The sequence below is a fragment of the Furipterus horrens genome, unplaced genomic scaffold (assembly GCF_987537825.1).
Source record: "Furipterus horrens unplaced genomic scaffold, mFurHor1.1.pri manual_scaffold_2, whole genome shotgun sequence".
Classification (NCBI taxonomy): domain Eukaryota; kingdom Metazoa; phylum Chordata; class Mammalia; order Chiroptera; family Furipteridae; genus Furipterus; species Furipterus horrens.
Window position 1 is genome coordinate 187,504,799 of NW_028327172.1, and position 15,474 is coordinate 187,520,272.

General features: G+C 36.8%; 1 protein-coding gene across 1 annotated transcript in view; it reads left to right on the forward strand.

Annotated features, from left to right (window-relative positions):
• FRYL (FRY like transcription coactivator) overlaps positions 1 to 15,474 on the forward strand; it is a 169,617-nt gene that overhangs the window by 46,841 nt on the left and 107,302 nt on the right. The window contains exons 3-5 of the mRNA XM_090266905.1: positions 5,295 to 5,348; positions 7,812 to 7,951; positions 8,861 to 8,957. Of these exons, the coding sequence (XP_090123031.1) occupies positions 5,295 to 5,348; positions 7,812 to 7,951; positions 8,861 to 8,957 (291 nt within the window). The remainder of the gene's footprint in view (positions 1 to 5,294; positions 5,349 to 7,811; positions 7,952 to 8,860; positions 8,958 to 15,474) is intronic.

The window sequence follows — 15,474 nt, forward strand, 5'->3', positions numbered from 1 at the left end:
TCGATAAGTGCTGCAGGTCACAAAAGTACGAAAATAGGTTTTATCAATGGGAATTGTTGAGACAGATAAAATATAAGAGAAAAAAAAGGAAAATCTAGAATATTCTGAAAGTTGATGATATGGTAAGAGCCAAACTCACCTTTTGGCTTAAGGCAATGGTTCTCAACCTTTCTAATGCCGTGACCCTTTAATACAGTTCCTCATGTTGTGGTGACCCCCAACCATAAAATTATTTTTGTTTGCTACTTCATAACTGTAATTTTGCTACTGTTATGAATTGTAATGTAAATATCTGATATGCAGGATGTATTTTCATTGTTACAAATTGAACATAATTAAAGCATAGTGATTAATCACAAAAACAATTTGTAATTATATATGTGTTGTCTGATGGTCTTAGGCGACCCCTGTGAAAGGGTCATTTGAACCCCAAAGGGGTCGCGACCCACAGGTTGAGAACCGCTGCTTTAGAGAAAGCAGCATCCATGGATTGTTAGATACAAGGAGGCTGACCTGTGTCATGGTTTGATGGACAGTAAGCTACAAAAACGGTTAGAAGCCCAAATGTAAATGACTTTTGCTAAAAGAATTGAATCTACCAATAAGATGAGTTCTAGAAATGGCCTTTTTCTTCTCATATTAGAAACCATAAGAAAAGGAGGTTAAGGAGGCCAAAAGATGTGAAGATTAGCTGTTTGATTTTCATTTTAGAAGGAAGATTCAGGAAGGAAGGGCAATCATCGATTGAAATAGCAGCTTGCAGACTCTGCAATCCAATACCGTAGGCTTCTTTCTTCCTAAAAGGAGGTGGATCAATCCTGGGCAATGATCCAGGCATATCTAAGTTTATCTGTTAATCTTTAGATTGCCAGTGACTAGAAAAGGAGATAGAAAAAAAGGTTTAAATGGTCAACTGCAGATTTTGACTATATATTTGATTTAGGCCCAGCATTTTTACAATTTGGCAATTTTCACTTTTTTGAGAATATTAAATATACATGTATTTTTAAAAGTGTTTCTGTATGATCTCTTCTTTCCTTCAAACTACTTTTTTCTGTTAGCTTCTCCTTCTCCTCAGATATTCCTTGAAATATATTTTATTTTTGAGGTACTAAACAGTTGATGGAACCTTTTTGACTCTGTCTTCAGTGTGTAATTATCTGAACTATCAGTGTCAGATCTTTTTCTGGGAGCTGGTCAGAGTATCCAGGGACAGTTCTTCAGTACTTGGAATGGGAGGATTTAGGCTTTGTCTACAAGCAAACTGGGTCTCAGCCATGTGGCACCTTGACATATGACCCAACCATTAGTGTTGAAGGAAACAGGTTTTTGGTAACAGGGTTCCAACCTTGGGGGTGGCGGTGCTGAGAGCACTCCGGCTTAGAGCCCTGTTCTCCCACGAGACCTAGCACTTCCCTTGCTCCCCAAAAGGCTATAAATCTAAACCATGCCCAGAAGTTCCCCATACCCTTATCTGTTATTAAGCCAGCTGCGCAAACAGATCTCCATCCCCTCTGGAATGTGCACTTGTGAGTTTCAGTCGCCCTCTTCTTGCAGCCCCTTTCTCCTTCAGGAGCTGAGGTACATTGTCCTTGGCCTCCATGTGGTGGTTCAGGGAAGCATGCTGTGTTAGTTACACTGGATCATGGTGGGGTCCAGGGAGGCACACGTCCCAAGAGGGTGGCTTCTGCATACATCCTTCAGAGAAGCAGAAGGCTGCAGCTCAGTTCAGCTCCAAGCATCTCCCACGTCTCCGTGCTTGATTAGGCAGGTCCCCGCACAGCTCCATCAGCTCTGCCACCGTCTTCTCCTTCTTATTCCAAACCTCGTGGCGTGCTCTTACTCCAAACCGCGTGGCTTCCCCCTGACACATCAGACCTTGTAGCCGACTCCCATCTACACCCTTCCAGGCTGCATCGCTTACTCTTCCTCTCTTTCAGCCCGCCCTCATTTAAAACGCTACCCCCTGGAACTTCCGTGTGACTTCATATCCAGCCCCTCCTGTGATGTGCCATTTTACCCATTCCCTTGTGTCTTTTACCTTCTTTTGGCTGCCATCTTTAGTCAGGGCAAGAGTTCCCAGCAACTTTCAGGGCGGGCATCTGCCTCCTGCCTCTTGTGCAGGAGCTGTATACGCTTCCCGGCTATGTCACAAGTCCCTGAGTGCTCTCAGAGTCCCGTATATCTTTTGCCCTGGGTGGCAGACCTTTTCTCTTCCGAAAGGCATGGCTTTCAATTTGCCACTGTTATGCAAAGTATCTTAAAGGCTGTGTCATCTGCTCCCCATCCCCCCAATCAAGGTTTGTGGGGACTATGCTCTGCTCTATTTAGGGGATCCCTGCTCTGCACCCCATTATGTTAGCTGCTAGCTTACTGGAAATCTAGAGGCAGAAGATAAACTGAGATTTTTTATATTTGCTATATACATTTTTACTTAGTTTCCCTGTCTTCAGTATGATACCTCATCTTCAACTGTGCTGTCCCCAGTTGGCATTTCTCTGTTTAGCCCTTTGCTAAGAAGGGCAGTTCCTCTGTGGGCTAAATGGAGGGACAGTCAACCTAATAAGCAGAATGGGGCAAGGGAAGGAGAGGGATGGGCTAAATCTTTCATTTTGCTCTTTTTAATCCTCACCCGAGGATATATTTATTGATTGTAGAGAGAGAGGAAAGAGAGAAGAAAGGGGGAGGGGGAGAGAGAATGAGGAACATCGATCGTTTGCCTCCCAAAGGTGCCTTGACTGAGGATGGAACCTTCAACCTAGGCATGTGCCTTCACTGGGGATTGAACCACACGCTTTTGGTGTATGGGACAATGCTCCAACCAATTGAGCCTCCCAGCCAGGGCCTTAATCTTTCTTAGACAGTTGTTCAAGCAACTCTCTTATTTTTAACTTCACCTTCGCCCACACTTTTTGTTTTTTTTTAATCTTTATGGCGCTTTATTCAGATGGTCCGCGATCTGATAAGACAGCGGGTTTGTACCCTAATAGACTATCTTCTGCCCACACTTTTTGATCACTGAAGTTCTCCAGTTCTGAGCCTTTTGGGAGTTCAGAAGTATCAATGGGGCTATTTTTTCTTCACCCTGCATGGCGGCTCACTCATTCTCTCCAGTAGTGACTCACATACCATCTTCTCAGTGGTCCTTCTATCTGAAATCTCACCCCCATCCAACTTCCTACCCTACAGCCCATATAACATAATACTATACATTTTGTTTGCTCTGTCATTAGACTTTTAACTCCATGAGGACAGGGATTGGTTAGGAAAGAATGCCACCTTCAGTTGCAAATTATTGAAGTATTTCAGTGTCATCATTATGCTAGCAAAATATTTTCAAGAAATTCTTGCTTTCTCTGGAAGCTACATGTTGCTGTTGGTCATATATATTATATATATACTATTTATACTAGTTAAAAGATCATAATATAAAGAATTGTGAACCCTAGAATCATTATTAATTTTTTATATTATTATGAAATAATGACATTATAAAAAGTGGAAATAGTTCTAAAGCTTATATAATAAAAACAATGACCATTCCTTCCATTCTCACAGTTTTTAGTCTACCATTTTTTTTTTTTATTCTACCATTTTTATGGCTGTTATTTATCCATCTCTGTAGCATCTGCCACCTTTAAAAAAAAAAACACACACGCACAATAGTAGGATTATATGTAATTTTTTCTGTACTTAGATATTTTTATTTTAACAATGTAAATTAGAGATTGTTCTATGTCAGCCCACATCAATTTCTCTCATTCTTTTTAACAGTTGAATATTATTTCAATAAAAGAAAATCCTATAATTTTATTATCTATCTCTATGGATAGGCAGTTGGGACTTGTTCATAAGTTTTTGCATTCATGTATATGTGAATATTGAAAATAATTTGTATTCTTTTTAGTTGTGATACTGAAAAACTAAACATAATTTTAAATGGTTTATCTTTTCAAAATCTGTTGAAAGCACATCTACTTGAGCAACAAGTAAGGCATCCTCAACCACAGTATGATGAAACTGACAGGTTAATACAAAGCTCTTGATTAGCCGTGTATATTTAGCACAGTATACTTAGATTTATTTGAACTAATGATAACATGGGTTTCCTTTTGCAATCAAAAATCATCTCTGACTTATTATTATGGAAAAATAGTCCATCCGCATTTTCTGGTTTAGGGAAAGCTCTATAAAAAATGTCAAATCTTCAGAAATCTTTAAGGAAGGTTGAGTTTGTTGAGAAATGAAAAATGTTTAGTATAAGACAACAATATACATGTTTCTGAAAAAGTTATTTCTCTCTTTATTCTTCTTGACCATTAATTTATTCTATAAACATGCTAGGTTAGTAATAAACTACATAGATCAGCATTTCTCAAAATATTACTAAACCTTTAAACGTAAATATTAACAGTGAAAAGGGGGATTAAATAAGTCAAGTTTGGAAGAAACCTTTTATAGCACCCCTCCCCCACCTACATCTTACATACACAATTCATATTAGGATAACAACGTTCAACATTTTTCAAATGTTTAGAAACAGTGTTCTATGGGACTTGGTGTTTTACTTAAATTTTAGAGCTAGTTAATTGGGCATATATAGTGTTGTACAGGATCCTTATCATGTGCGTGTGATGTGTGAATGATGTGTAGTTTGGTTTTAGAAGATAATTAACAAAGTGTGCTTAGTCTATGAAGTGCTCAGGTGTCAAGGACATGTCAAAAACTTCTTTTCATTAAGAGAGTAAAGTGCAGTGGAATTCAGGTGTTTTCTTGACCCCATTTAAATTAGAAATATAATTTTCTGATAGTTTAAGATTAGGAATTTTTACATTTGATTGGTAAATACATTTGTGAATTTATTTTCACAAAGGTTAATCATAAATAAGAGAAAGAAATTGGGACACTATTGGATAGACAAGCTTCAAAATATGTATATTTCTAAATTCTAGTTTCTTACATGGAAGGATGGTGTTTGTTTTTTATGACACATATTTAATATAAAAATTCAATAAAAAAGCCTAATGTAGAAAATTTAGAAAAAATCATTCTAAAAAATCTCAACAAAAGAATCAGTCACCATCCATTTGAACATAATCCAGGTATCTCCTATATTCAGGAAGTTAGATAACTATGTGCGGGTAGCCAGCATAGTAAATAGGTAGAAAGACTGACAAAAGGGATCGATCCCACTCTATATATTTTATGTTAAACTAATATTAAATTTTGTTTTAATTGACAGAACAGAAACTTTCTTCTAAACTGTTTATCACACGTTTTTTTTTTAATTGTAGGAGAAGCCATTGTCTAGATCTCTCCAAAGGGGTGAAGATCTTCAGTTTGACCAGGTACGCCAACTTTAGGGGAATGTTTTTTTTCTGAAAGGAATGTGTTTGTTCTAACAATCTGGTCCAAGTATATCCATTATTAAGAAATTCCTTTGTTTACTGATTCTGTATATCTAGATTCAGCCTGTAATTCGTAGCTTGTGTTTTAACACAACAAATGGAATAAGCTATGAACTGTGAACTTTTTAGTTCATAGAACGAGCTGTGAACTTCATTGATTACTGTTCATTCAGCATTTTTAAAACATTTTACTTTCCATTGTTAATCTATTTACCATGCCCTTTTAAATTTTCTCAGAAGGTTTCCAGTTATAATCTTTTCGTGTATATCAATTTCTACAATTTTTACATAATAATATTTTACCTTTTGTACACTTATTTTTTTTCCTTTTGGGGCTGTTTACATGGAAGCATCTGGCCTGGTCCCCTCCCTCTTTACCTCCCCCTAGAAACAGAGATAGGGACTGTGGTCCTGGGGACTGATCCCAGAGAGCAGGCCTGGGAGAGTGAAGCAGGGGAGAGGAAGAACTGATGGAAGGGAGCAGTTTAGAGGTCACAGTGCTGGGGGCTTCATTCCACTTCTGGGCATTAAACAGGATGTCCCAATAATTGTCTGTCTGAGGAATGGGGTCTGGAGCACTTATCTGCAGCTCCCATCCCCAGTAGTTGAGGGCTGCCCCAAGAGGCATTAACTACATCCCATCTTCGCACTTGTACTTCTAGCTGTGCTTGTGCAAAGGCCAAGTGCTTTGTGTCAGAAAGCAAAAGAAGCTTGAAAAGGAGATACACAATGACCAAAAAACCCCCAACTCCTTTATATAGAATGCCAATATTTAAAAATCAGTGCGGTATTTCTCTAATGTTAATTCTTTCCTCCTGCTGAGATTAAATATTTGATCAAGTGTTATTTTTATCATAATTATATTGCTCAAGAATTGTTTTATTATATGTTGTTTGCAAAAACCAATAACCCAGATTAACTTTCTATTATCATCTAGTATTTCTGAGCTACTTTTCTCATAATTATGTATCTAGGAAAAAGATGTTAATGTTCCTTAGTCTACTTGATTAGATAAAGGTGACTGGTTAGAATTACTTGGTGGAGACATACGAAAATACTGTCTCTGGCTCTTGCTCTAGTTCTACTGAGTCTGATTTGTGCTCTGGCACCTGTATTTTACAACAGCCCCCTAGGTAATTCTGATGCATACATACACTTAATAAATAGCCACTAGTCTAAGAAGAAACCATAAATAGTAAGGCTAGTCCTCTATTATAGGAATAACCAGATCACCTTATATAATGCTTTTCATGTCTTAATGCCACCAGAAAGGTATTAATTAATACTAGTAATTAATTAATAATCATGAATGTATTATTAAGATTGTTTTAAAATTATTTAGATTTTTTATACCTTGCATCCACTTCACTAATGATGAGTAAATGAATATGCAGTCAGAATTCGAAATCCTACTAAACAACATTTTAAAGAAAATTTCCATCTATTATGTAAATGATTAATAAAACATAAAGGATCGTGCAGCATAGCTTGATTTTTTTCACAATAAAAACTATGTGTGTTTTAAACTATCTTAATATATATTTACTGTAGCAGATGGTGTTTTATTGATACTTCTTTATTAACAATGAACCATATCCTCCTTTTGAGTGATACAGTTCATTATTAATACACTATAAATGAAAAAATTAATTAATTAAAATTAGAATCTTGTTTTACTTTAATTCCCTATATTAGAAACCATTTACTTGTCAAATTATGGCAAATTATAAATGGAGCGATGATTAGAGGAAGGCAGAGATAATGAAAGAGAACAGCCTATACAATCAAATACACTGTTACATTCTTTTCTGTTTTACTGGATGAAGTACATTCTGAAGTTATATGAATAATATAAAGTAGTAGGAAAATTAAAATTTTAATTACTGAAGTTATCAATTTATCATCATTAACTGATACTTCCTGTAGTCATAGAACTGAATGAGACCTTGAGTATTCCTGTTTTTTAGTTAAAAAAAAAGTGAAGCATGTTTTACTGCATGCTGACTTGAAAATAATAGTTTTATGAGCAATGACTTGAATCAGATCCAAAATTTGTTCACATGAGGAGAGAGGAACTGGCCAGGGGAGGGAAATAAATGTGTGTTTTTTTTTCCCAAGAGATATCCATGTGTTTAATCAGGGATGTTATTCATGGTTGTGTTTCTATACACGTGAGTAGCATGTAGAGGCAGTGAGAAGGCAGAAAACCTCTGAGCTGAACTGATAGCAGGGGAAACAGCCCAGTTCACTACCTGACTGTACCCTTGCCCTTTTTAAAATTTTAAAACACATTTATTGCTTTGAGTTACTCTGTTTGTTCTAGAAATGCTAAGTATTTTTTAGTGATTGCTAATAGAGATAGTAGCATGGTCCTTTGATGTGGTATTTTATCTGTATTTTCAGTTGATAAGCTCTATGAGCTCAGTAGCAGAGCACTGTCTCCCTTCCTTACTCCGCACCTTGTTTGACTGGTACAGACGCCAGAATGGGACTGAAGATGAATCTTATGAGTACAGGCCTCGATCTAGCACAAAATCTAAGGGGTAAGTGGCTCATTTTCTGCTGTTTCAGCTGGAATTGAAACGTTTCCAAAGAAAAGGGTGATAGGGTTATTAACTGAAGGTCGTTATTGTTTGGTTTCTAAGCAAAAACATTGCTTACTTTTGTTATGAAGTGGTAGTAAGGGGAGAGGATAATCCAAATTTAAACTGTAAATCAGGGTATGGTACCAGGTAAAATTGGTGTAACCATACAGTACTCATTACTGGGACTAGTCATGCAAAACTGAGCTTTAATAGTCATAGAGGAAATTAAGAAAATATTCCAAGAAGATCCTGTTCAAATGGTTTGTGAAGGGAAACAATGGTGGTGATGCAGGAAGACAGCCAAAACCCCATATTATTTACCATGAGACCCTTTCTGGTCCTCAAATCCTAGATCTTGTCTTCTCTTTTTTCAAATTTTCTAGGGAAATCTTGGATCTTAGTAAAGCATCTGTTTGCGTTCAGATGATGGTCCATGGCTTAGAAAGGGACTTCAGTAGATACCACTTGTGACTTTTCAACTTAGAGTTGTGAGAAAGTTAACCTGGCACTGTATTTTCATCAGAAAAGTTTTTGTTTCAGTTCTTAATTTAAAAATAATGCTAATCAAATATGGAACAATGCTATATTTTCTAAATGAAATTTAAAATATTTTTCTTCCTCTTACTAAATTTTTTTAGATTAGGTTTAATTTCTGACCAAGGTAAGAGTGAAATGTGCGTGTAAATTCTTAGTGTACAGAAGTGAAAGAACATGAGAATGTATAATATATACATTGGGTTTTTAAGAAAACTTGTATAATAGCTGTAAGACACCATACATATGGGAACTCAGTAAATAATTTGAACTACTAACCTATTTTAAAGTTTATGTTCTTAATGCCGTCCTAATTTGAGATTCTTGTTACAGGGATGAACAACAACGTGAAAGAGATTATCTTCTTGAAAGGAGAGACTTAGCAGTAGATTTCATTTTTTGTTTAGTTTTAGTTGAAGTTTTAAAGCAGGTAAGCACTTTTCTTTCTGCAAAGTCTTATTTTTTTATTTTGCCTTTGTGTTTCATTTACCTTATTTGGGATGTTACATGTAAAATTCTGGTCCATATAAACTGAAGTCCTTTATTTTAATTATAACTGTTTCAATTGCCTGAGGCTTTCATTTTCTGTACCTATCACTCCCTGTTCCTTTTACCTCTGTGTGCCATCCAAGACATGAAATCATGTTTGCAAAATGGAGCTGAATAGAAATAAGTATTAAACATGGGCCTTCAGCTGCAAATATAGTATGCCTGTCATTCATCTACTTCAATCTCTTTACCCCTGCTTTCAAAGAATTTCTCTTTCGAAGCCCTCAAGCCTGCATTTCAACATGTAATGATTGTGCAGTAATAGTTGAGGTATGGGGGTGATTTGACATGGGTAAGACTGAATTGTCAAAAATAATCCATATATTCTAGCCATGTACATTGTAGTGTTTTGAAAAAAAAATTAAGAAATCTAAAAGAAAAATTATATTCTGTGTATTATATGTTTGGAGAGAGAGTTTTGTTTGTTATGTAAAGTGGAATAAAAGATACAATGTAACAATAAACAGCAAATGTAAGATATGAAAGTTAATGGATAGTCCTTTTTGACATACCCAACATAAAAATATTTGAATTACGTAATCATTTATACTTTGCCTTTGTTTTTTATAATATCTGTGAAAAGACTTTGAAATCTGAATATCTGAAATTTACAAATAAAAGTAATTTAAAATTTGTAAAATAGGTAAGAGAGTTAATCAAAGTTAAAATCACTTTAAAGACTTATTTATTTATTTTTAGAGAGAGGGGAAAGGAGGGAGAAAGAGAAAAAGAAACATCAATGTGAAAGAGAAGTTGATTGTTGGCCTCTTGTGTGCACCCTGACCGGGGACTGAACCCAGGCATGTGCCCTGACTGGGAAGCGAACCAGCAGTCTTTCGCTTTGTGGACGATGCCCAACCAACTGAGCCACACTGGTCAGGGCATAAAATCACTTTTACTTGTACCCATCCTAAAGGACTTTTAGTAAATGTAGGGAAGAAATTTCTTCCGGGAGTTGTGCTAACAAGCCAGATAGGCTTTTTGTGATCTCTCAGTTTAGCTGGGATCCTAAGACCCCTGACGTGTAACTAGGGATGAGAGGATCTGGGGACCAGAACTGGCCATACACCGTGAGTGAACTTCACTGGGGCTCATTGTTGTTGATCCCTAGCGTTTTGTGTATGCTAAATGTAGCTCATACAAGTGGTTTGGTCACCAGCATTTACACTTATTTCCTTAAATAGCATAGGGATTCCTCTTTTAGCAGAAGAAATTGCAAACCTTTTACACTGATATGCAGGACTGATCTGTCTCCATTGTGCCTTTTTGCCTTTGTTTCCCGTGACATTTTTCTGTTTAGCACTCAGTCTCTCTCTCATCTGAAAGCTCTCCCTAATTGCACTAGCTTCAGAGAACTTCAACACAAAGTCAGTCCCTGGAGGCCTTTCTTTCTCTTCTTCTCCTTCCTCCTCTGTCCTTTTCCTTCTTTGTCATCTTCATCCTCTTTCTCCTCCATCTCTTTCTCCAAAATAATCAAGAGAGCTCTTCTGGCAAAAGAAAAATCAGGATCTAGAAACAAAAGAGCATTGTTTCAGTGGGCTCATTTTTAAGTCCCTTCCACCAAATCCTTTTAGACCCATGGTTTACATGGACTCAAAAATGTAAGAAAGAGAAATACACAGGCTCTGGCAGCTAATCTTTGTTTTTGGTTCTGCCACCACATTGTTCCAACGCATGGTTCCCTTTTCACTTACCCATGTCTCTCTTTTTATCATTGTCCTCACAGCTTCATTCAAATGCACCCACCAAAGAATAAAATATACCACTAAGAATATAGATATCCTTTATTTAAAATCCTATAGAGATTTTATTTTCTTTCCCAGTAAAAGGTGTCTTTTTAGCTTCTTTAAAACTAATGAAAGTACATAAAATGAAGTAAAAATCAATAGAACTTTCTGAAATATCATGACAAACTAACCCAATTTTCTTCAATGTCAAACTGATGTAGGGTTTAATAGATCTGGAGAGCAATCAATGTAATATAACTTGAGTTTAATAAGACTTTAACTTTGTGCCACATAATATACACATATTAAAATGTGATTTAGACAGTCCCAGGAGCATTCAAGTATTGACAAGTGGTTGGTTCAGTCTTAAGGAGGAGTAAATATTCCTTGTGTGGGTTAGTTCTTGACCTCATATGTTAGAATTATTTGTTTCTTGAATAATTTGTCATGTCTTCAGTGATAATCACATATTTAGAACTCTACATAATGCATAAGGACTCTATATCCTTTGTAGCAGCTGTTCATCATCATACATTCTGGGAGGTAGTCATGGCAAGTGCTTTCATCGCAGCCGTGTCACCTACTTGCTGTGTAACTTGGGCAAGTTATTACCCGCTAACTCTTCTCTGTAAAGGAGGGATGATAATGGTTAGAAACACAAGAATTAAATACAACAGTGCCTCGGGTAAGGAAAGTGTCCAATGTTACCTGTTTTTTCATTTTACAGACGAAGACATGCTCTTAGTTGTAGTGACTTGCTGAAGATTATAAAGCTAGCTCACTTTTTTACTTCAAGTTTTCTCCCTTTATAATAAAAGTAAAATTATTGGTAAAACCGGAGATGCAAAATTAGGTGAAATGGCCAGCATCTTTTAAAATTAAGGTTTTAATCATAAGTTAGATCAAGAATTGAGTTAGTATAAATGTGATGAAATTAGTGTATTTGACTGGGGGAACAAAACTAACTCAAGATATAGAGGACTAATTTCATTTTTTTCTAGAAAGTCAGAATAATTTTGGGGTCATGGTTAACTACAAATATTAGTGTATTAGTACAAGGATTTTAAATCTACCATAAAAGCACATTTAAATGGAAATATTGCATTCAGAAAGCTTGAAGCAATTTCCTTTTTATACTGAATTTTAGTCAGATGTATTTATTTATTGAAACAAACAAGAAGATTGGAAAACCAGGTTTGTGAGTCATTTCAAGCTCTTGGCTTAGTTTTCTCAGTGCTATTGTAAAGTATCAGAAGGTGGAGTAGACCATTAGTATTTTCAGATTTAACATTACCATTTTAGATGTTGATAAGCAGCTCCGAGGGTTATGGGGTAATTTGTAATTTTGCGGAGGCATGAGTTTATTTTCCTTTGTGTTGAGAGCTGGTCTTTTAGGTAATGAATAAGTCTCATTGACACCTTAGTGTCCATATCTTAACCTAGTTTCAACTGTTTTTCACTTCCATGATGTGATAAAAATATTACATTTTTGGAGGTGGTGATAGGAATAGCCTTGGAATAAAACTTGGATATTCTTTAGGATACATGCTTCTTGAATGTTCAGGTAGAATTAGATCTGCTTTTAAAATCACACAAACAACAAGATTTTGAAAATTTCTTGATATTAAAAATGGGAATATTCTATGAAAGTAGAACCTTTTCTCTACAAACTAAAAGAGGATTCTCTCCCCCACTTTTTAAAATTCAGTTTGGGGTTTTTGTTTGTTTGTTTGTTTGTCTTTGTTTTTAAACTATTAAAAGTAAGGAGAGAAATAGGGAATTCAAAAATGTCCGCATTCTGATAATGTTCATTAAGTCAAGTTTTTAGAGATTGTGCTTCCACCCCCTAATGAAAGATGACATATTTATTCTTTCACTTGTTTCTGCTCTAATGTAAAAAAAAACTGAACGTTTTCTTTGCTCGTCTTTTTTATTTATTAAATGCATTTTTATATTTCAAAATGGGTACACAGTATATTCTAGAGAAGTACACACTTTGGTTCCCTCACCTGTAAAATAGGGGACAAACATCTACCTTATAAGGCTGTTGTAAGCATTGTAAGCCTAACCTGGAACAAAGACACAAGGGTTGATGGTGGTAGTAGGATAGTAACAAAGAGCACGACATGGCTCGGCAGTGTCCCGAGCTGTCGTGAGACTGAGGGCCTAACTGGAGCAAATGAAGGCTGGTCCGGAGAAATTACAGGTTTAAGTCGGCTGTGTTTCGCACCTCTGGCTTAGAGCACACCAAACATCCCCATGAAGAAATCAATGTGAAAAACCATGACACAGAACAGTAAGTGGGGTACAAAAGGTTAAATCACATAAAATGTGGTGTTGCATTGTTGCCAGGTCCCGGAAACCTCTTGGGCCTGCCTGCTTACTTAGCGCTCTCAAGTTCCAGAATCAGTTCTGGGAGTCAGGCAGTTCGATCCAATCACAGCCGATCACCTCGTGGTAGGTGTCCGCTCTGTTTCAGCTATCAATGGGATAGCCGCAGGACTGACTGGGAGGTATAGGGCGGACCACGGCAGTAATTCCAGTAACTTCTTTGCTTACCTTAGTGGGCTGACAAAATGATCAGGCTGGGAGAATACATCTGCCTCCCGGCTTCCCTGATGGGCTTTGGTTTCCTTTGATTTTTCCCCCTCCTAGGCCTTGTCCTCAATATCTAGTTCCTTCATCTCACCTACATTTCCTGGAGGTAAGAATTTTGGCCTGGTCCCTTTTAGAGAAGAGTGGGAAAGGTGAGAGGACCCAAATCAGTTTCCAGTTGTAATACGCAGGGTTTCGCATCCTCTCAGGGCTAGTAAGTATAGGGCTCTACTCTGTTATCTGCAGTTCACAGGTGAGGAAACTTTGGCCAGGGTACGTAACTAGTGAAAAGAGAAATCTTGGTTTGATTAGACTAACCCAAAATCCATGGTCTTTCTATGCTTTTATCACTACAATAAAGAAAATGTTTGTATTTATTGTGTAATGGTTTGGTTATAGTTTACATATAATAAATTGAACAGCTTGCTATGGATTTAAGGGAGCACTTTGGGGACAGTGTTTTTAGTTTCTTAATTTGAGATAAATTGTGTGGTCCTGAAAAGGGGTGCTCGGGGTACCAAGTAAGACTGCCATGCCTCTACTTAATTGATCAGCCAATATTCTGAAATTCCTATATCAATAAGATGTGATTGTTACACTTTTATAATGATTGGATGTGTTTGCCTATAAAAGGTTGAAAAGCTTCTTGTAGTTATCCATTCAATCATAAAATTCTAGTTACGTATCTAATACTAGAGAAATTCTGGATTTAAAATTTTTAGTTTACCAATATGGGACAAAAGTTAAGACTATTCTTCCAGAGTCTCAGAATTCTTGAACTTTATTATGTAGAATACAGTTTCTGCCCTGTTGTTAACATGGGATTTTAAATGTCTCAGTTTCCACAGTGATGAATAAAGTTCCTTTTTTATTTTTTCCTGTATCATCAGGTTACTTTTAAAAGGTTCTGTGAAACCTAGAAAGGTGGAGTTTGGATTACAGCTGCTTCCTCACTTAATCCCTATTTGATTGTGTGATAGGGCAGTACAAGAATCTCCCTCATAGTGCATTCTCTTCAAATTGGATTCCAGGTACAGGCCTTTAGGACAGTCCCAATTGCTAGGAAATGTGAGACAAATGCTCTTTCTCAGCCTTCTCTGGTCAAAAATAAACACCGAGCCACTTAGCCCCAGTGAGGCTATAGTATAGCCATCGATCCTGGAGTCCAGTTTCACCGGGAGCCTTTTAGAGCTGTGTCAGTTGCCAGGCTTCGCTCTGCTTGGGGCAGTGTTTTCGACGTTGTGCCAATGTTCTTGGTGTTGTGCGACTTTAGTCACCTTCTCATGGAGGTGAAAACGGAAGTGCATCATTCTTACTAGAACTCCTGTCCCTCCTTGTAATGTGTATGATTCCTCTGACCTAATGTCTCTCATATTCATTATTTTTGAATTAGTGCCTGATCATTATTCAGAACTAAATTCAGTCCCCCCTCCAAATAGACTCCTGATTTACCTTTGGAAGAAGTACATTATCCTTAATTTGAAATAACTCCCCTTCAGACCCTCAGGAAGCATTCTGACCATCTCAGAATAATTATAATTCTTTACGATTTTTTTCCCCAGTCTAGTTTTTGGCTTTCTTGGCTATATTTAATATTCAATTATAATTTCATCCTATTGCTGAGGTGTTCTGGAATCTAGATTGTTAAAAATTTTGAACAAATATAGGATTCCTATGTGTTTTGCTTTAATTGGCCCTCGAGCCCACAGTATTGGATATATTGTGATCCTACTTAAAGACACACTGTTGTCACTGGTGTCTGCATGGCTGCCCATGGACTTGCTTGTTTTCAATATAATGGTCACCCACCACCAGGCACTCTGAGGACTAGGCGGTTACCTATAGTGTAGCCTAACTATGTGACTCTCTTGGTTCGCTCCCGGGCTACTCGCTTATCTGTATACCGATTTTTATGTTGTTTCCTGAACTTTAATAAATGTTTTGATATACAAGGGGGTACCCCTCCAAAACCCAGAATTTATTTATAAAAAATGCTGTATTCTTACATGTTTAAACTTCTGTCACCTTTTGAGACCTTTTTTCCACTGCTCAAAATAGTCTTTGAACTTGTTGATT